Below are 20,862 nucleotides of genomic sequence, written 5' to 3'. Positions count from 1 at the left end.
AGGAAAGGGGCAAGCGCCGCCCCAAAGTGCCTGGTGAGGCTGTGCTGAACTCCTGCCCCCTTGGGCTCGTGGAAGCTCCAGGACAGGGGAGGCACATTCCTGGTCTCCCAGCTGGCCTGGGCAGAGGGGAACAGGAGGATATCGGCTTTTCTCCTCCCTCCGCGCACCTCAGCCATCCCACAGACACAGCTCCTGCCAGCCCCCGAACATCTCAGAGGTAGATTGTCTCAGAAGTGTCTTCTGGCAGTTCTTCTCATTATCTCACTTGAATTCCTCCTGCTGTGGGCCTAGCCTTACTGGACAACACAGGGGAAAGAGATTTCAGGGAGTGAAGTAAAGGCATTTTCAGGGCTGGAAGATAATGGGTTTCCTCTCTCCACCTTTTTGTGCTGAGGAAGAGATGGGCTTTATGTAAGTGTAGAAGCTAGAAGAGACATCAGCCTACAGGAGACAGATTCAGCAATAGAGAAACCTCTCGGGCAGCTTGCCCTCTGACAGGTCCTCCTGACTAGCAAGCGAGAGGGATCTGGGGGAGGGTGGGGTGGAGGAGAGGGCCTTCAGATGACCTCCGCCCCGAGGGCAGCCTGTCGGTCAGGTAGGCCCATATCCTGAGGGTCTTCTCCCTGTAGAACTGGGGTCAAGAGTGGGGTGGGGATCCAGACTACCCCCTTCTTCAGAGAGTTCCCAGTCTGACTGGGGAGATCCAGGTCCTGCTTTCTGGGAGAAGGGCACATGGGCGTGTACACACGCACACACACAGAGTGTACAGAAGCCACACTCAAGGAACACACCAGCCAGCACAGAGTGCATTGAGCCGCTGGACAGAGTGCTGACGAGGCTGTGCTGCGGGGTTCGGACTGCCTGGAGCTGGGTAGGGTCATCTCTGGGAGAAGCTGCTCTTTGTGCAAGGTTTTGAATTCGGGGAGAGGGTTTGGCTGAGAAGAAGAGCGAGAATGTTTCAGGTGTGGTGGGTGTGACCTCTTTGAACCCTTGGGGGTGGAAGAGGATGAGTCACCTCTGCAGAGGTTTGCCTGTCCTCGTTGGAGAGCGAATTCCATGTCTCCTAACAAAGGAGCTGCCTTGTCCATTTTCAAAGCTTTCGTAGGTGAGGAAGCTTGGGCTGCCCTATGACACAAGAGAGAATTGGGCATCGTCTGAGACACCAAAGGGAAGCAGCATCCAGGGACGCTGATCATCCAAGTGGTAGAGTTTCTGACATGGGTTTACACCCTGAAACACTGGCACAGGATGAGACAGGCTGTGTGGACAGAGCGGCTGGTGTTGCTTGTATACTAGAGAAAGCAGCGTACTTTCTGAGACATTTGCTCGTTGACCTTGGGGTTCTGTGGATGGGCAGACGCCTCCCGGGGGCTATGCAGAAGTTGGGCTGGCAGCCAGGTTCACTGAGAAGCCACCATCCTTTGCTCACGGCCTTCGCACCCTTCTGGAGAGGACAGTGGGATGCAGATGCTCAGCTGGGACGGTGCGGGTAATTCTGTGGGGGGAGCTGGGTGCTGGGATCATCTGCCCTTCCCACCCCTGGACCAAGAATCCTCCTCAAGGTGGCGGCCTTGGGTGTTCTAGAGCCGCACTCAGCTCCTCTCTCTTCCTGGTTGACCCAATGCACCAGGGACTTTTTCAGGTGGGAGGAGGGCCTGATTGAGTGAAGTTCAAGGACCCGTGTCCTGTTCTACATTTACGGGGCCATTGAGCCTCGAGGCATAGGCATCACAGAACCTTCACAGAGAGGGTTGGGCAGGGGAGAACTGGTCAACAAAAAGGGCCAGAGAGCCCAGTCCAGCCGAGCAGTGCCCTGTGCCCAGGACCCTGGGGAGAGAAGAGTCATGATTCTCACATGGGGAAGCACACGAAGCCCGAGCTGGCAGAGCCTGGCATATACATGATGGAGAACCGACTGCAGCTGGCCGTGCCCTGTGCGGAGAAGACCCGCAGCATGCTGGGACCCGGCCCAGCTAATCAGGAAAGGCTTCCTAGAAGTGAGTTCCAGAGAAGCCAGGGATCAGGTGGAGAGGAGAAGGCTGTCAGGGCTATCACCATTACTCTCACTGAGAAGCCCCGGGTTCTTGCTAAACTTCACTTTCAGAGGGTAGCATTTACTAGCCAGACACCCCAGGGTCAGGAGAGGGAAAAATCGCCTTTGTGGTAGGAGCAGAGCTCCCCTCCCACCTGCACCCCTTTGGTCATCTGGCACACTGCAAGGGGTGCCTTCAAGTGTGTCCCATCTGTGGACTCCGCCCCTCCTGCACACCTTTGGCCCCAGGTGCAGCTACCTTTTGCCAGAGAAGCAGTGCTCGCTGGTGTGATGGCAGCCTCATTCTCACAAGAAGCCACGCAAAGCAGCTTAAGGTGGGGATCGGGAGGTCTGAACCCCAATTGCAGATGGATCTTAGGGGGTGCCTTCAGGAGCTGCCTGGAAGGGCCTGGAAGCCTTGGCCAACCAGGAGAGTTACAGCCCACACCTGTCATCATCAGAGTCACCACTGGACATAGGGACTGGCTTTTGGAATTATAGAGCATTCCAGAATTCATCTTGTTCACTCCTTGCCTCCATGGCAGAGAACTCCCCACCTGTCACACGGAGAAGAGGGTGTGAGAGGGAGGCGGGCAGGCGCAGGGCGTGGAGGGAGGAGATGCTTCATCTGATGACCGAGAGGGTGAGTGACATCACTGCTGACAGATTCCCTCTTGAGAAAGGGTGGAGGCCCTGTGGGAGCTTGCCATCCCCAGAGCCTCCTGGGGTCGCCTCTCCTCACAGGAGGCCTCCCTGGGGCTCCCAAAACACTGTGTGTGTCACCACCCCATATTTTCCGTCTGAAAGCAGCTGGCTGACCCATGCTCGCTCTTTGGTGAGAAATCCCTGCTCATGGAGACAAGCAAAGTCTGGCCTGCCAAGCCCTGGAAGGGATGATGGAAGTGGGCTGGACGGAAGGGAGGGGGACACGACCTGGCTGTCAGCTGCCCAGGGGCAGGCTGTAGCCCCTTCCCCAGTGAGGGCTAGTTCTGGGCATCTGAGCCTGTGAGATCGCCTCCAGGCGCCTCCTGACAGAGGCAGCCTTTCCAGAGGGGCAGCTTCCGGAACATGGAGCTTGGAGTAAGTTGGAGGCTGGGCAGAGCCCCTTCAGGAGTCAGGGATGGGGCTGGGGCTTTCAGGGGTGGGGACGCCTCTGGCAGGACCCTGAGGCAGGTTGCAAAGGAGGCTGTGGTGTCGCCTTTGATGTCCACCCTTCCTCCCTGTACGCTGAGCCCCATCTCAGGGAAGAGAAATCGGGCTTCTCCGAACGCCCCTGGCATGTGTCACAGTAATCACACAGCCACAGAACGTTGGAGCCGGGCGGGACTGTGGGGTGTACAGAGGCCAGACCCTTCTTTTTACAGATGAGGAAGCCGAGGCCCAGAGAGAGCTGGCGACTTGCCCAAATGCCAGAGCCAGGACCCATTTCAACCTCTCAGGCTCCAGCAAGTTGTCTCTGCCTTGGCCGATGGACTCATGGCCAGGTCCTCCATGAGGTCCAGGGAATCGGGGGCAGTGCCCCCTCCTGTGAGCTACGGGGTGGTCACCTGGCATGGGACAGAGGAGGTGGCACTGGGCAGGGACACCTGCTGCGTTCCAGAGCTGCCCATCCGCCGTCCTTCTACTCCCTGCTCAGATGTTCCAGTGCCCCGGGAAGGCTGGGGATTCCGCGTGGGTGTGGAGACCTGTGAGGAGCTAAGTCAGCCGGGAGGGAGCAGCTCAGACCCTGCCCCCAGACAGGGTTCTGATGCTGGAGCCTGCCCATCACCAGGAGAAGAGGGTGCTCAGCCCCCCGAAGGCTCTCACTGGAGCCCATTGTCCTTTCTCCCAGAGGCCATCATTTAACAAGAATGTGGGACAAGCCTCGCCCTGGACATCCAGGCCCTAAAGCCACAGCTTGCTCCTTGTGCAGCTCCCAGGGTGGGCGCTGGGCCGCCGGGTGGGATATGACTCGGGGTGCAGACAGCAGTACAGTATGGGTGTAGAGGGGAGAGATTGCCTTGGGCTGGTCAGAAAGGGGATGGTCCTAGAGAGGATGAGGTCTTGAGCTTGGCTTTGAAAAATGGGTGAGATTCAGTGGTTGTGGCCGAGGACGGGCAGACTTGGCAAGGGGTGGTGTGTGAGCAAGGGTGTGGGCAGGTGACTGTCAGCCGTGTTCCAGGACAGTGGGACAGTGGGCAGACCAGCTTTCGCAGAGTTGGGGCTGTCCTTCAGGGCCCCTTGCCATCTGGTGAGGGGGGAAGGGGTGGCCCCACCAGCAGCCCCAAATCCAGTTCTGCTTTCTGAGATTCAAAGCCACTTGGCTGCTAATAAACCTAATGACACTGTGCCCTCCCGTGGGGCCTGTCATTTGTGGGTCCCCAAGCACCCCAAAAACATTAATTAATCCTCACTGAGGCCTTTGGGGTTGACGCTCCCATTCACCAGCTGGAGCACCTAGGAGATGAAGGAAGGGGCAGCAGGTCACCTTGTCACTAGTGGGGCCAGGTTGAGGTTTGCAACCAGAGTCCTGCCCCGAATTGGACTCTAATCGGCCATCGCTGTCTGTGGCCCTGAGCTTCGGGCTCTGGACCCGGGATGTCAAGATCCTGCCTGTCTTCCCTGAGTGGGAAGCTTATCCTGGTGGAACGAGTTGCGATTCCCTGGAATGGAACTGCGGTGCTCCGAAGCCCTCGAGGCCAACTCCTGACCTGTAGGTGTCAACCTGCCCCGAGCCGCAGGGAGACACTAGGTCCCCAGGAAGGGGTCGGTCAGGACTCTCCAAGCTGTGCCTGCAGCCTCTGTAGGGGCCCTTCCTTGGCCCCAGCTGTGGAGGAGGTGGAATAGAGGGAGATGGCAGGGGGTGACTTGTTCCCCATCCTCCTCCTCCAGGAGCTCAGACCTGGTCTCCTCAATGGGGCGCCGTGGACCTGGAGGCAGAGGTGACGCCCTGGGGAGGAGGGCCAGTGGAGAGCATGGCCGTCCTGTCCTAACCCCTTGCCTTTGTCCTGCAGGCTCCATGTACGACGGCCTGGCCGACAATTACAACAGCTATGGGACCAGCAGCCGGAGCAGCTACTATTCCAAGTTCCAGGCCGGGAATGGCTCCTGGGGGTACCCGGTAAGAAACGCTCCCATTCAATAAGACCTGGGATGTTCGTGGGGAGGGTTTGGGATTCTGGTAGAGAAAACCTGCCCTGGCTGCCGGGAAGAGCGATGTGGGGTGCGAACGGGCTGCCTTGGTCCGTGAAGTGAGGCCACTGACCCCGACCAGCTCCATTGCGTGGCCATTATTTCCCAGATGGCTCTTAAGGCAGCCTCCTGTTTGGGCTGATGGATTTTTCTGAGTGTCTCAAATGAGAACATTTTAGAAAAAGCATAAAGAAAAGAGCATATTTCAAGAGAAAAAAGCCCATTTCCCAATATGTCTGATTCGATCATGGATTTGAGAGAAGTTTGAATTCTTGAGGTCCTTTTATGGATTAACTTAGACGTTTCCAGGAAAATCCTAAAGGGACCTCTCTCTTCATTATGCGCTGAGGACCCTGGAGCGGGCTCTAGAAGGCCCCCCGAGGCTGGGAGAGCACGTCACTGCTGTGACCCTTGAGGAATAGAGTGAATGTGGAGGGGAGCATGGCTAGAGTTTGTCACTGGACAAACCTGGGGTCAGATTCTAGCTCTGCTACTCAACGGAGCCTGTGAGTTTGGGCAAGATGCTTCTGCCTCTGGGCCTCGGTTTCCTCACCTGTTGAATGGACATCAGAGTCTACCTTGTAGGGTTATTGTCAGGATTCGATCAAATAATAATGTACTTGAAAAAAAACCTGATTATAATCATTTTTAAGATGTGTTTTTTAAGTTAACGTGGTAGAGATTATTCCAGATCCTTTAATCCTGGCCCTGTCACCTTCTCTCTATGTGATTTCAACCACCATGCCCGTCCAACCATTACTGAACAAACTAGTTACTGAGGGCAGCTCTGCGCTGAGCGTGCGGTGGACATGGGCCGCCCGCACAAGCTGGGTGGGATTGTCTCCTCTACAGCAGGGTACTGGGCTCCATGACACCCAAGGCTGCTCCCAGTCCCCAAGTTCTACGACTTTCATTTACTTTTGCCGATTTCGACATTAGCCTAGATTGTTCTTGGAAATTCTTTTTTGTGACCCTCGAGACAGTGTGCTCTTCCCTGGGAATCTGGGGCTCTGTCATCTTGGGGCTCCCGGGTTTCAGCAGCGGTCCTTGGAGTCCACTTTGCTCAGAGACGTCACCCCTGGCTGTCGGGAGGGAGAGAGTGGGTGGTTATGAGTTGAGTATTCTTTTGTTGGTCTGATTCCTTCCTTCCTGAGTTCTTGTTGGGGCTAATTCTAGGGGATTTGTCTTTCTCGCATGTTACAGTTTAGGGACCAAAGGGAAGAGTTAACTAGGTTTGCTGCAAATTTTCCTCCCTCCCTTCTTTCTGATTCTTGACGTCAACTGATACCCTCAGTGCCACGTAAATACAGTTGATGGAGCCCAATCAGCTGGCAGATCAGGCGTAGACGTGAATCAAGGGCTTTGACGCAAACAGTGATGACCAGATGGAATTGGAGAAAATGACTTAGTAACGTGGTGTGAAGGATCAGGTGAGGCCGGGAGGCCAGATCCCTGCACTGGGCCAGCAGTCAACGAATGATCATGCTGCCAGTGCTGATGTGACTGTCCTTACATACAGTGCGCTACCAAATCAGAGCTCCGACGGCTTGGGTTCTTGTCCTAGTTCTGCCACTCTCTGGTTCTGTGACTTTAGATAAAGCTCTTAACCTCTCTGGGCATCGATTTTCTCATCTGTAAAATGGGAATGATGATACCTGTGTGTTTCCTTCACGGATAGTTGATATCATGTTACAGTAACTGTGAAGTCTGATCAAATGGCAGTGTGGGGTAGTTACACACAGCAATCTGTAACCAAGAGCTGTAAAGGGACTCTTTTGGGGGTGGTGTTTCTTAAAGAAAGCTTCTCCATAAGGCCCATGTTGAGCCTTTCTCCTGGTTAATGAACTCAGTCCACAGCAATCTCACCAGCTCTTAATGCCCCACCCCTGCCTGTGCCTACTTCTGAGAACCAGTGAAATTCCTTCCTTCCTGCACCCTAGGGCCCAACCTCCTCGCCCTTCTCTGGAGGGACTTTAGACATGACTCATGGTAGGGCAGCTGCTGAGGCACGTCCTGTCTCCTCTCAGCTCAGAAGAGGCTATGAGAACAGCGAGGAGCTGAGCACACGTGAGGGTTTGGCAGAGGGAGGGGTGAGGTGGGGAGGAAATGGAATAACTGATGCTGGAGCCACGCATATAATCACCGAGGACTGGGTGAAACCAAGCAGGGTCAGGACTGAGGGAGGAGGAGGCAGGAGAGAGTGAGGAGAGAATCCTGTATTCTCCCAGGGGTGGTGTGGCTGGCGCAGGACGACCTGATTGTCTCTCCTCTGCTGAGACCAATGTGGTGGCAGAAGGGGGGTGAGGAGCAGGGCGAGGCTCTTCTCAGGAGCCTCGTCAGCAGGTTTCAGCAGCTTCTGAAAGCTACTGAAAGACCATTTCCTGCCGACACTTCGTGTTCCCTCGGTCAGCCCTCTTGTATTGAGCAGCTGGGGCCCTAGACACGCAGATGAAGAGGCTCTCTGCCCTCAGTGAACTCACAGTCGAGTTGGGAGAAGCACGGAGGTCACAGACAGATGGAAGTTGCTATACTGGATAAGCAGGATAGTTGCTATGCTGAAGGATTCCACCGATGCTGCCGTCACTCGAGGTGTTTCTGGACCCGTAAATGTTTCTAAAATACTGTCCTTTTAGGGGCCGTATAAGAAAACCAGTCTTGTTTATTGATTGTCATGATTTGTGTTGGACCAGAAACAACGTTAACCACTTTGAGCACCTCACTCCTCGGGTTAAAGTTCCAAATGTCAAATCACCCTCAATAACAAAGATTTGTCACCATTAATGTATATTTTATTTAACTACGTAAAGGATCTGCAGGCAATTCCCAAAAGAAAGTTCTAAAAAGGTTTAAAAAGCAGTGATGTTACCTCATGGTTTTACCTTATATTCTAGATTAGCAATAGCCTTCTAATTTTTAAATATATGCATATATATCATCATACCATTTATAATCTATGATCATTTATATCACAAGTTAAGATAATTGAATATAGAGAGTCTTGTAATAAGTAGGACTTACATTTCCCAGTCTCGGAAAAGCAGGCCCAGAGAGGATAAGTTACTCCTCAGGGGTCACACAGTGGGTTAATGGCACAGCAGACCAGACCCTGGCCTCTTGACTCCTCACCTAATCGAGTTTTGTGTTCGTTACTCAGACATTTGCCCTTGTTTGATGTTTTTCTGCGGTCTTACTATTTTAGCATTACAGCCATGTTCTAGGGAGTTGCGAGAGACGCACGAGTTCTGGTCCCGTGATTTCCCCCCTCCCCGTCCCCCATCCAAGCCTACTCTTTCCTGGAGCAGTCAGCTGAGCTCAGAGGGGCGGGAGACTGGCCTTCTTTTTCCTTCCTAGACTCAGGCTGGACTCACTCAGCTGTAAGCACTAAGGGGGGTTGGGCGGTGTTGCCAGGTAAAATACAACATTTGGGACACGCTTGTGCTAACGAGTTATTTGCTGTTTATCTGCGATTCAAATGTAACTGGGCTTCCTGTATTTTCATCTGCTAAACTGACAACCGTAGGTCAGGGCGTCTTCCCACTCACGCCCTGTGATGAAACCAGGCTCCCTCCCGGGCTGGGGACCCAAGCAGAGTCACTCCAGGCTGCAGCCAGTGCTGGTGAGGAAATGGAGGCTGTTTGCCCCTCCCTGGGGGCCTCGTGGTGGGTCCTTGGATCCCTTGCTCGGGGTCAGCTGAGGCCAGGATGCAGGCAGTGGAGAGCTGGGGGCACTGAGAGGCACAGCCTTCCCGTCCCAACACTGACAGTGGGCTTCCATCGCGTGGGTCTGTCCCAAATGAAGCCGAGGCAAGCGGACAGTCTTGCTTTCCAGGAATGTTTCTGGATGAAGATGGCAGGCTCCTCTTCTCCCAGCTCCAGCTCTGCAGGGGTTTCTTATTTTCAATCAAGAAGCACGTCTTGGCATTCAGTTCTTCTGGGAGTCGTATCTGGTGGAATGCTCTTTGGGTATGGAGGGGACTAGACCATCCTGCCCAGGATCTGATCCGTGGAGGAGAGAAGCCCTGTGGGCATCATCAGCCAGGAGGTCTGGGCCAGGGTGTGCCATGGGGGCCGCCATATTGAATCACTCAGCCATGCCGTTAGATCCAGCCCAGTGCCCCTGAGGGTGAGAGTCCCCAGGAGTAACCAGGGAGAATTCTGCCTCTGTCCTGGCTTTGTTCTGTTCGTTGACCCCATTTCTCCACCCTAACCTAGGACTCACTAGCAAATCTTTCTCCCAGCCCCTTCTCGGTTGTACTTGCTTAACTGACATGCCAATATTTGATGATCCCATCATGACAAGGTCTTGGGGATAATGTGCTAGGGACTCTCACCATGAGGATCCTGCCCACCCAGACCTGAAGCCACCTGGGTGAGCCTCTTTTATAGACAAGAGGGCTGGGCTTGCATCAGGTTTCCATAGGGGATGGGAACCCCAAGCACAGTGCTCTCCAGTCAGCCACGTGGATGCAATGTCCACAAGGGCAGGGCCCTGGGCCAGGGACTGCAGAGGGGCTGCCAGAGAGCAACAGGGCAGGACTCTCACCCTGGGAGCGGCAGAAAGAGTTACCAATCCACAGTCAATACAGTCTGTTCCCAGAAACAGCCTGGTGGGGAGAAAGAAGCCCTGAACTGTGACCAGGTATCTAAGGTCCGAATCCCAGTTCTGCCCCTTTCACTATCTGTGTGGCCCTAGGCAAGTTCTTAACCAGACTGAGCCTCAGCTCGCCCATCTCTGAAATGGGTGAGAATTCCTATTTCAAAGGGCAGTAAGGGTTGTGGATGTGACATATCGGTTCAGCAGTGGGAGGCCTGGACTCTAGTCTCAGCTGGGCGGCTACAGGCTGAGGGACCTGGGGTGGCCTTCGCCATCCTAGACCTGGGCTTTTGCATCCATGGAGCACAGCAGGTGGGCCTGGTCCTAGCCGAGGACTCCTTCAGCACCAACTTCTCAGGGTTCTGTGTGGCTTGAGAGCTGACTCTGAGTAGCCCTGGGCTCCGTAGCCAAAGCCTGCGTGGTGGTCTCCCCAGGGGCAGGGGCAGGGGCAGGGGCAGCTCCTCCCACCCAGACCTCCACTTCAGGCCTCAGGTGGGTAATGGCTGCCACACTTCCTCCCTGCTTTCATCTGAGTATCTCTAGGCACCAGGAAAACAGTAGCTAATTAACCCTTGCAACAGGATGGAGAGAGCGTAGGACCTCATTTACTTTAGCTTTACGGGGGCGTGGGGGAGGGGGGAGAAGGCACAACGGAACGGCTCCGCCTGGTAACTACCCTGACTTAAAACCTCAGGCCGCCCTCCTGCCCTGCTCCCATTTCTCAGCTCTGAATGCCGCTCTCCAGATGCACCAGCTGGGTTCTTTGGGTGGTGCCTACTTGGCCTCTGTCTGTCCTTCAAAAATCCAGGGGAGGGAGAGATTGAGTGGACACAGGCTCCTTCTCCCAGGCGGGCACGGCTCCTGCTCCAAGAGGGAGCAATTGATGTGTTTGCCAATTCAGTGTCCCTGCTGCCAGCTCGTGACTCACTCCCACCCAGCCCTGGGAGATAGGAGGGTCCCACAGGGCCCTGGGCTTCACCCAACAAGAAGAGACAAGGATCTTACTTGCCAAGGGACAGAATGTGCCTGAGAGAGGATGAGGCAAGGGAGCGAGAGCTGGGGCCAGCTCCCAGGGCGCCCCTCCCCATAGAGAGCAGTGGCCCAGCGTGAGGCGTGTTTTCACAGACACGTTGCTGAGGCTGGAGACATGCCCTGTCTTTAACCTGTGAAGGAGAAGCCCAGGGAAGACGCCAGTGTTTGGGGTGTCCAGGGGATGGGCCCCCCTTCATAAGCTCCCGTCCACCTCAGTGGCTCTGCTTTCCCCATGAGAAGTTCCTGCTGCCTTTGAGTAGGAGGCGAATGTGAGCAGCTTCCTTTCATGCTTATTTTCCCTGCACGTCTGGCTTCAGCATCTCAGGGAGGCCTGAGGCCCCTCCTCCTGGCTGAGGTTGGGGTGAGCCAGGGAGGGCTCTTCTGAGGCCAGAAGCCCTGGCCTGGGCGTGGGGTTCTCCACCCCTGCCCAGGTGACTGTTGCTGGGACCTCTGTCTCCGCTGGGCCTCAGGTTTATCATCAGCAAGACCAGACAGGTGCTCAGACCATCTCCTTGCAGCTCTGACATCTGTTTCTTGTGTCCTTCCTCAGGGTAGTGGGGAGAGGTCAGAGAATGCCCCCGTGTCAGCACCACGGGCTTGCAAAGGGAGGACATGGTTCCGGCGAGTAAATGCAGGTGGTATCCACGGACGGGTCCAGGTGGAGGAAACCAGGACAGGCTCCTGGAGGAGCTGAGCTTGGAATGGGGAGTGAAAGGAGAGGAGGAGCAGGGGAGAGATGCTCCTGGGCTGGGGCTTGGGCTGGCAGGAGCCCCGAACCCTCCTCTCTGACTGTTCGCAGAGATCAGTCATCACCCCGGGGGGCAGCTGGCTGCATGTTGCCGGCTCCAGTGGTCTTGGAAGCCCCCCTGGCCTCCTGCAACCAATTCCTGGGGGGGCACAGAACCCACAATGCCCCTCCGAGCAGAGCGAGCACACTGGCCCACCCCTTACTCCTGCCCCAATGAGGATCACCACACCCAGAGAGACAGAATCTCACCTGTTGCTGTCCTGGTGGTGGGGGCAGGGAGGGGCAGGCAATTTGGTCGACAATTTGCAGGGAGAGGTGTCACTGCCAAGGGCTCAGTGTGGCAGCTGTATAGTTGGTGCGAGGCCTCGGGCTTTGCCAGCCTGGGCCACGGCGGGCAGCAGGCCCTTCTCAGACAGCCCACAGAAAGGGATTCCACTCTGCTCGTGAGCGACAATGGCTGGTTTGGCATCTCCTTTTAGCTTAATCGGTCAGCTGGTCTCCATCAATCACTTCCATCCCGTTGTGTGGAGCTCTGAGTTGATGGCTGGGCTGGGGGAACCAGTGCCCGGGAGGACCTGGGGCCCTGCTGAGACAGTGTGAGGCTGAGAATTCTCCCAAGAAGGAAGCTTCCATTTGGGTTGGGTCCCATGTGGGTTGGCCATTGTTCTCCTCACCTTCCTCCCATGCACATACTCAAAGTAGAGCCTCTGAAACTTGAGAGGGAAGATTCGAAGAATAAGGATAATTCTAAGCTTCTTTATTTTGCTCCAGAAAATTAGTATAGTTTTTTTTTTTTGGCTTCTTTTTTTTTTTTTTTGGTCCTGATAAGAACTAATCTACTCAACCAACAAGTCTTTACAGTCCTTATACTATAGTCAAAAACAACTAAAAGGTTAAACAACACAGCATCAGAGAGGATAGAATTCAATGCCAAATTTTGCAGCACAAGCTAACTGAGAGCTCTCCAGCCTCGGTTTCCTCGTCTGTAAATGGCGGGGCGGGACCAGCTCTAGCCGCAGTCCCCAGAGTCCTGGAGGTTTGCGGACGGGGCCCTCAGGTTCTGGATTAGCAGGCAAGTGGGGGTTCGCAGGCCGCTTCAGCCCCATTGCCTTCATCTGCAGTTGGCCAGCGAGCAGAAAGAGGTCCAATCTCCAATCATCAGTCATCTGCTAATCCCCTGATTAGTGTAGCATTTTCAACCTACACAAAGTGCTCGTGTTTTCATTTCCCACCTTGATCCTTGGTCTTTGTGAGATCAGGAGGTGAACTGGCTTTGTTTTTCCGATTTCATTTGCAGGGAACTCAAGCTACAGGAAAGTGCAGGGGCTTGCCCTGTACCTCACAGGTAGACTTGGCAGAACCGAGTCCAGAGCCCAGTGGGCTTTGCCGGGGGTGGGGCGCGGGGGGGTGGTTGGAGGGCGGGGGTGAGGAGGCAGAGGAGGAAGGAGCTGCCGAAGGCAGGGAGAGGAGGGAGTCGGGATCTTCTCTCCTGCCAGGCGAGCTGCAAATGCTCCAGGGCCAGGGTAGATCGTTGGGGGCCTCTTTTCTGCTTGGGTAGTTTCCCTTGTGTTGCTGGGCCCAGTGAGACAGATGCAGCAGGGTTTCCCGGATGGGTGGAAGAGCCGCCCCCCCCTCCACCAGGGCGAGGCTCCGCGTTCTCCTCCAGGGCCCTGGCGTGTCTCTGCCGAGCCCTTCCTGCCCCAGGAGAGCAAACGCAGCTGAAAGACAGAATCAGATCAGGCAGAGGCGCTGGGGAGGGAGTGTAGAGACACAGCTGGGGAGAGAAGCCGCTGTGGGGCTCTAGATGGGAGCCCCCCGCTTCTCCCCCAGCACTGCACAGGGCGAGGCCTGGAAGGGCCTGAAGACTGGGCTGCGAGGTTTGTTCTGAGGCCCTGAGCTCAGTTGGGAAGGAGGCCATTTGTGACTTCAGCAGGGGCTGAATCATAGACTGCCAAAAGTCAGAGGAGGCCTTACAGGCCACTCTGCAGTTGGGGAAACTGAGGCTCAGAGAGGGGAGATGACTGCCCAAGGCTGTTCAGCTAGGCAGAGAAGAACCAGGGCTGGAAGCCTGATCTCCCAACCCCTTGCCCAGTGCTCTTTGTCACCCATTACATCATGGTACTCTTGCCACTGTGGTAATAGTGTCTCCCAAACGTCAGTCATTTGCATTCTGCTGTCACAATCTTTACAAATCATCACATCAACTATTATTTACTTATTTTTTTTTTTTTGTGAGGAAGATCGGCCCTGAGCTAACATCTGCCAATCCTCCTCTTTTTGCTGAGGAAGACTGGCCCTGGGCTAACATCCGTGCCCATCTTCCTCCATTTTATATGGGACACCGCCACAGCATGGCTTGCCAAGCGGTGCGTCGGTGCGCGCCCAGGATCCGAACCGGCAAACCCCAGGCCGCCACAGTGGTGTGTGCACACTTAACCGCTTGCACCACCGGGCCGGCCCCTATTTACTTATTTTTAATGGATTCACTTTTAAATTTCAATTCATTTATTTTGAAAGGAGACTTTATATCACCAACTCAAAGGAAAAGAAAACAGTATTTTTTGCCATAAATGAAGCCATAACATAACCAATAATAATAAATAGAATGAAAACAAATCATTATTTAATTCCAGCTAAATAAAGCTTTTTTTTTCCTTTCTGCTCAGAAAGGGAGGTTTGCAAATATTAAAGAAACATACTGGCACCAGCTGAGACTTTCTCCACATGATAATCAAAGTGGAGAAAGGGAGAGCTTTCTGTGTGTTCGGTGTTAGCTATTGCTGTGCTCTTAAATGCACTAAAGTCCCTTCACAACCACAATGGTGCATGCCCCACACTTGGGGACATTCTGGGTCATAAGGTTGTCATGCAGAATTATTTTCCCAAAGCTGGTCCAGTTGGTAGAGCTGAGGGCCAAGGAGAAAAGCAACAAAGTGGAGCCTGGGTGCATCCTTCTTTTGATGGAGCATTTAAAGATGGTGTTTCTGGCTGAGTGTCTGCAGACATCTGTATCAGTCAAGGGCCTGCTTAGTGCAGGGATCTGTAGGATAGCTCCCAGGGACCAAGTGGGAGAGGTCCCCAGGAAATCCCAGGCCTCTGCCACATCTCCCTGTAGCCTTAACCAGCTCTTGGAGGCCCCACAGTGCTGGGGGAAGAGTGGGGGTGCTGTGGGAGGAAGCCTGGAGAGACCAGCAGGTGGCCCATCCCTCCTTCCTCCTCCCTCCTGACTGCCCCTAAGGCTTGGAGCAGGGTGGCCCAGCTTCTAGAGCCCAAAGAAGCTCAGCAAGACTAATTCCAGGAGACTCCAGGTGTGGCCTCAGCCACCATCTCGACATGACTCCCTGTTTTCTCAGCCCAACTTGTGTATGCTCGTTGGTGCCTATGGAGCAAGGTGTGGTTGAAGGGGTACTAAACAGTCACTTTACCATGCCTTCCCTCTCGTGGTTCTGGCCAAGACAGACCAGTAGTCACGACCACAAATTCTCCTTGCCCACAGGTGTCCCTTGGGACAGAGGGTCTTCCAGCCCAGGTCTTTGGGCAGTAGAGTTGTATCACACAGCTGAGAAGCTATGCTCTTCTTAAATGTCTCCAAGGACCTCACACAATCGGCCAAAAGAGGAGGGCAGGCACTTCCCATGTCTGGAATCCCTGGGGAGGGGGTTTCCTAGGAGTCCGGCCGGGGTGGCAACCAGCCAGAGATGCTGGTGGAGTTCCTGCAGAGCGCCCCCTAGTGGCAGAGCCCCTCTGCCATTTAGACTTCGTTCACGTTCACATCACCGGACTCTGGAGGCCGAGTGGCTAGGGGACAAACACCGGGAGGGAGGTTGGAGACCTGAGTCCTGGTTCAGGGTTGGCCACATCTTAGCTGTGTGGCCTTGGCCCAGCCTCAAGTTCTCCAAGCTTAATATGCTCACAGAGAGAATGAAATTGCTGCTTTCTGCCCTGACACTCATTGGCCAGACGGGAGACAGAGATGCTGTGAGGTTCCAACAAGGTGATGAAGGGCACCCTCTGTGCAAACTGTAAAGCACCGTGCCTGCTAAGGTGTTCTTGAGATATGCTCAAGGAACTTCCAAAGACCTTACCCACCTGAGTCCACCCCCAGTAAATTGATATGTGTCCCAGACATCAGTTGGGCAGGTATGTGTATGGGAGTGCACAGGCTCATCTTCCAAAGGGGAGATCTGTCACCCAAGCCCTGGAGGGTTCCTCCCTTCGTGTGAAATTCTTGGCTATCTCATCAGCGGGAGGGGTTTCCTTCCACTGTTGGTGTCTCCAAGGAGCTCCCCTTTGAGCCAAGTAAGCATCTGCTCCTCAGGATGCTCCCACATCACAGTCTTTGGCCCTCCTCTTCTGAAGGCTGGGCAGCACCTCCTGGCCCAGTGCATGGTTCAAGGGGCCAGTGAGCCTCCCCCAGACTTCCCAGCACAGGGAAGGGGTATCTGGCCCAGTGGGATCTTCCCCACCCTCAAGTATGCTCTTCCAGGGAGCTGGCACGTCATGTGGGGTTCCGGGAGTTATTTCACAGTGGGACCTTGTGAGGCCCCTCACTTTCCCTCCCCAGGATGAACTGCTTTTGGGACAATGGGGCTGGCCTCTGGATTTGAAAGCAAGAGCTCTGACCATAGAACGAGAGTCTCTGGAGGGCAGAATGACCATCCCTCAGATGCCTCTGAGTCCATGAAAGAGACATGGCCAAGGTTCAAGGGTCCTTTGCCACTTGGGCTTGTGAGACCTGCATCTGAAGGGGCAAACACCTGCCAAGGGTTTCCTTTCCAAAATGGAACAGATGTCTACATATGAAACCTTAGGTCCTTGATCCCCAAACCCATCCTGGGGGTGTCAGGAGCTGTTCTCAGGGGTGGAGGGGGAGATATCCGGGAGAAGATCTTCAGGAAATCCGTTTTCTCCCGCAGTTAGCGATGAGGCAGGGAGCAGGCCGTGGGGACAGGGCTGAGGGTGGAGCTGGTGCAGTTGGGTGGGAATCAGATGTTGAGTGCAGCTCTCAGCTGGGTGCTGGGGCGCGTGGTGTTTGCCCCCTGTCCCCCATAGCACCAGGAGCCACGGCGGCCTGACCCTCCCGCCAGCCGGAGGGCAGACGTGGAGCCTGAGCCCACTAGGGCAAGATTCGACCCCAGAGCCACAGCCTCCCTGGAGAGAGCAGCACCTTCGTGAAAGATCTGCAGCCACAACCTGGAGTTTTACGGGATCTTTTCTATTTGGGCTTTGGTTGTCAAGATACTTTAGAAAACTTGTTCTGAATTACTGACGACCTTCTTACCACTGTCCTGATCAATGTCAGCTCACAGCTGCCACCTCCAAACGCCGTAAGGGACACTTGTCATTGTTAATCAGATCCCTGGTGAAATCTGTACTCCCAAGGTGGGCATCAAGACTTTTGTGCTTTTTACATTTTAAAAATTCAGGTGATAAAATATGCCCAGCATCTGGCATCAGGCTGTTTCAGATTTCTGTTGGGCCTCTTCTGAGTAGACAGGGAGCTGGTTGTCCACCAGCCGTTGTCCTTCAGTTCACAGACTGGGGGTCCCTCCTGAGCAGGCTCTGCTGGTCTCAGCGTGCTGGTGTGGAACCGTGGTCAGCTCCTCCCTGCCCTCGAGGACTCTGCAGTGGGCACACCCACCCCTGCCTCCTCCAAGCTGACCAGGCTTGCTCTTTGCCCAGACGTCAGGGCTTCTGAGCAGTGAAACTGCTCTGTCCTCCACGCTCCACAGAAAGCCGCGCACCAGGGCAAGAAAGGAGCGCCAGCCCAGCATGGGACCCCCTGCTCCAAGCCAGAGAAGGAGCAGTGCCCAGGAGGAGGCAGGGATCGGCACCCACTCCTGAAGTCCCACCTTTGGTGACTCAGGCTCCCTGAGGTTGTGGGTAATTCAGAACAAGTTTTCTAAAGTATCTGACTCAAACAGCTGAGTAAGCAGCCACTCCTACCCCCCAGGGGATCTCCCCACACCCTGGGGCCCTGAGTGCCCCTTCTGGGCGGCCCTTACTGGGAGGGGACCTGTGCTCTCCAGACCCGGTGGAGGGGGTGGAGCAGAGTGGCGACACCATGTGTGAAGGCCCCCTTGCTGCCTCGTGACTGGCTGACTGTGCCCAGTCTTGACCAAAATCCCAGAAAGAGGGCCCTCCACTGGGCGCTGAGCGGGGAGTAGCAGGTATGAGGCATTTCCAGTGAGGTCCTTTCTCAGGAGAGCCCCTACCAGGCCTGAGAGGCTCGAGGACCCCATGAAATTGTGTGTGCGTGCTCGCTTTCCTGAGAAGGGCGTTGGAGGTTACCTTGCTGCAGCTGGCCTGTTGGGCCAGGTGTGTGACTGGGCAGGCAGAGGCAGGGCGTGTCCCACTGAAGAGCTGGTTTGGCCAGCCCCACCTTGCTGGCAGAAGCTTGGTTTCAAAACGAGCTAATAGCTGGGGACACAGGCACTCTTTTCATCTTGGCCTGCCCAGCATATACCTGGCTCCCAAGGAGCCAGGCAGCTTCTCTCTGGTCAGCCAGGGCCAGAATGGAACTCCGGACTCAGCCAACCAGCTGCTGTCGCCCAGGTCAAGGTGTGAGGGGAAGACTCCCGGACCAACACAACCTGAGCCTCTGCTGGGCCACCTCCTGGATGGCCCACCCCTTCAAGAATGCCCTGCCTTCCATGCAGTTCCCTTGGCCTTCGTGGCTCCCTGTGCCCACGGAGGCTGTGGTATCAATCAGCAACCTAGTCACCATCCCTGGCACAGAACCATGGCGAGTGCCAGTGCTCCTTGTACTGAGCGCTTGCTGCGAGCCCAGCCCTGTTCTGAGCACAGTAAGGGGCCTCTGCCCTGGAGAGTGTGGGGAAATGACAGAACCCGACATGAGCAACCAGAGACACCCAGGACCACGGGTGGCTGGGCCTGAGGCGAGTGACTCCAGCGCTGGGCACCACCGGTGTCTGGAGAAAGGCTTTGGGTTGGGTCAGAGCAGGCTCAGTGGGGACGACAGGTTGGAGAAATGCAGGATTTGAGAGGAGGGGGCAGGAGAAGCCTCCAGGATGGAGACGAGTGAGCAGAAGCAGGGAGGCTGGGCTGTGGCTGCCATCACCGGGGCAGTATAAAGTGGTGTGTTGGGGAGGGGAGGGGTGACTGGATAGGCAGAGGGCCAGGTGGGTGAGTTTGTCTTGTAAGGAGCACAGAGACACTGTAGGCTGTCAAGCAAGGCTAACAAAGTCTTTGTCTGAGGAAGGTCAAGGCAGCAGGACCTGCGGGCTGGGTGGGGGGCTGGTAGGAGCGCTGCGGTTGTCCAGTGGTGAACCCATGATGGCTGGGGCCATGGTCTGCGCAGTGGGAGTCAGAAAGGACTCTCAGATGGAAGGACAAAAGGACGCCATCTCTTCCTGAGTGGTTAGTCACCGTCCCGTCTGACGATCTTGGGCAAACAGGAGCGCTTCCAGTTTGGGGGCCTCTGCAGACTGAACGAGACTGCTATGGGAATGGAAACTGACAATATTCAGTTCTTTGAGGCCCTGGGTCTTGGGCTTATGCTGCTTTACTTTGGCCTAGTCGCCCTCCAGGATTGCTTCCTTGCTGGAAAACAGGGGGGTGGCCTCTGAGAGCTTCCTGACTCGAGGAGGAACAGGAAGAGAAGATTACGTTGAGGGGTGGGAGCGTTTGGTGGCGGGTGAATTCCACACTTCTCCAAGAAGGAAGGAGACAAGGGACGAGAACTGGGTGAGTTACAAGATCTCAGTCATTAGCAGAAGAGGGGAGCCAAGCCAGCCTGGCTAGGAGAGGCTCTGGCCCACCTCGGAAGGTGGTTCCAAGTGTGGACCCCCCAAAAGCCCCACAGGTCTCCCAGATGGAGAAACATGTCTCTCTGGACACACCACCCTGGGCTTCCCCCTAGGTGTCCAGCCCAGCCAGCTCTCTGGTTGATCAGTCATCTCTGCTCCCAGGAAATCAAGTTTTTAGCCTCTGGAATGTTCTGATCCGTGGACCATCCCACCCGAGGCAGCAGTTTCCCAAGGGAGTATGAGACAACCAGACAAGGAGTGTGTATGTCTCCTTGTCCTTCATATGCAAAGCGGTGGAGGCTGCCCGCAGATCGCTATCTGAGCGTGGGGCGTGCCCAGGAGACCCGGCACTGGGAACAGTGCTCCCCATCTGCCGTGGACACGTGTGCGCACATGCTTCCCATGCATTCCCTCCCGGCCACAGCTGCCCCCTTGGATCTGGAGGGCAGTGTTTGGAAATGTGTAGGGGCTTTCTTGCTGGTGACAATGACTGTGAGGCATTCCTGGTACTTAGGGCCTGGGGGCAGGAGCACTAAACATCCTGCAATGCTTGGGGCACCCTGCACAGTGAGGAATTGTCCAGCCCCAAACGCCCTCAGTGCCCATGTGAAGAGACACGCACCTTCCGTCACAAAGCCTGACTTTGCTCTGGGTGCCTCATCCAGGCGGACCACCCTCCTTGGTTCTTCTGAAACCCGTTGAGGCCTGTTCTGTGGCCGTGGGGTGAGACCAGCAGGGGGCTCTGAATGCAGCACTGAGCGCTTTACAAACACACGTTCTCTGACTTCTGCAAACAACCCTGTGCACTGGGTACAATTTTTATACCAAGTTTACAGATGAAGACACTGAGGGACATTGGGTTTAAGTAACTCCCCCAAAGCCACCCATCGGGCAGCTGGCCAGGGCTCAACCAGGCAGCCTGGCTCCAGAGTCCGTGTGCTTGACCACTGAGTCTCCCTGAAAGTCACGACGCGGCCACCTCAGCCTGATGGAAAGAAAGGGGGAAGGTCACAGGCCGTCTGCGCAGGGAGGGCTGGGGGGCAGCCTGCCCAGCTGAGCCTTGGAGGGGAAGCAGCCTCCCTGCGGCTCTAGGAGAGGATAGGGCATGGCCAAGAGGAGGCTTGGTTCCTGCTTGTCAAAGTGACCGCGAAGAGTCACGACGAGGGAAGAGTCATCCCCAGCTGTCCTCAGACACACCAGACCACAGCCACCAGCAGCCGGGACACAGGAGCTGGGGTGGATCCCAGCAATGGGCGTGGCTGATGGGGGGCTGGGAAACACCATCCCACAGGGGCGTCTCCACCTTCTCTGCCACGCCCGCCCCCTGCGGCCACAGCCAGCGCCCCATTCCCCGCGGGCAGCCCACCCTCACTGAGACTTGGCTGGGCTGCCGCTGCTCCCTTTCCCAGCACAAGAGAGCAAGCCCAGAGCCTCTGTGGGCCTCGTCGGCAAGATAGCAGTTTCGCTGGGTGTGGGCCGGGATGGGCGGGCGTTGGACTCATCAGGTGCCTGAGATG

General features: G+C 55.6%; 1 protein-coding gene across 1 annotated transcript in view; it reads left to right on the top strand.

Moving 5' to 3' along the window:
- The window catches only part of PKP1 (plakophilin 1), a 45,141-nt gene that overhangs the window by 5,243 nt on the left and 19,036 nt on the right, over positions 1–20,862 (top strand). Inside the window, exon 2 of the mRNA XM_004438967.3 lies at positions 5,026–5,132. Coding sequence (XP_004439024.1) covers positions 5,026–5,132 — 107 coding nt within the window. The remainder of the gene's footprint in view (positions 1–5,025; positions 5,133–20,862) is intronic.

This window comes from Ceratotherium simum, chromosome 36 (assembly GCF_057802395.1).
Source record: "Ceratotherium simum simum isolate JZ-2026a chromosome 36, ASM5780239v1, whole genome shotgun sequence".
Classification (NCBI taxonomy): Eukaryota; Metazoa; Chordata; class Mammalia; order Perissodactyla; family Rhinocerotidae; genus Ceratotherium; species Ceratotherium simum.
This window is presented reverse-complemented; position numbering and strand designations above follow the sequence as displayed.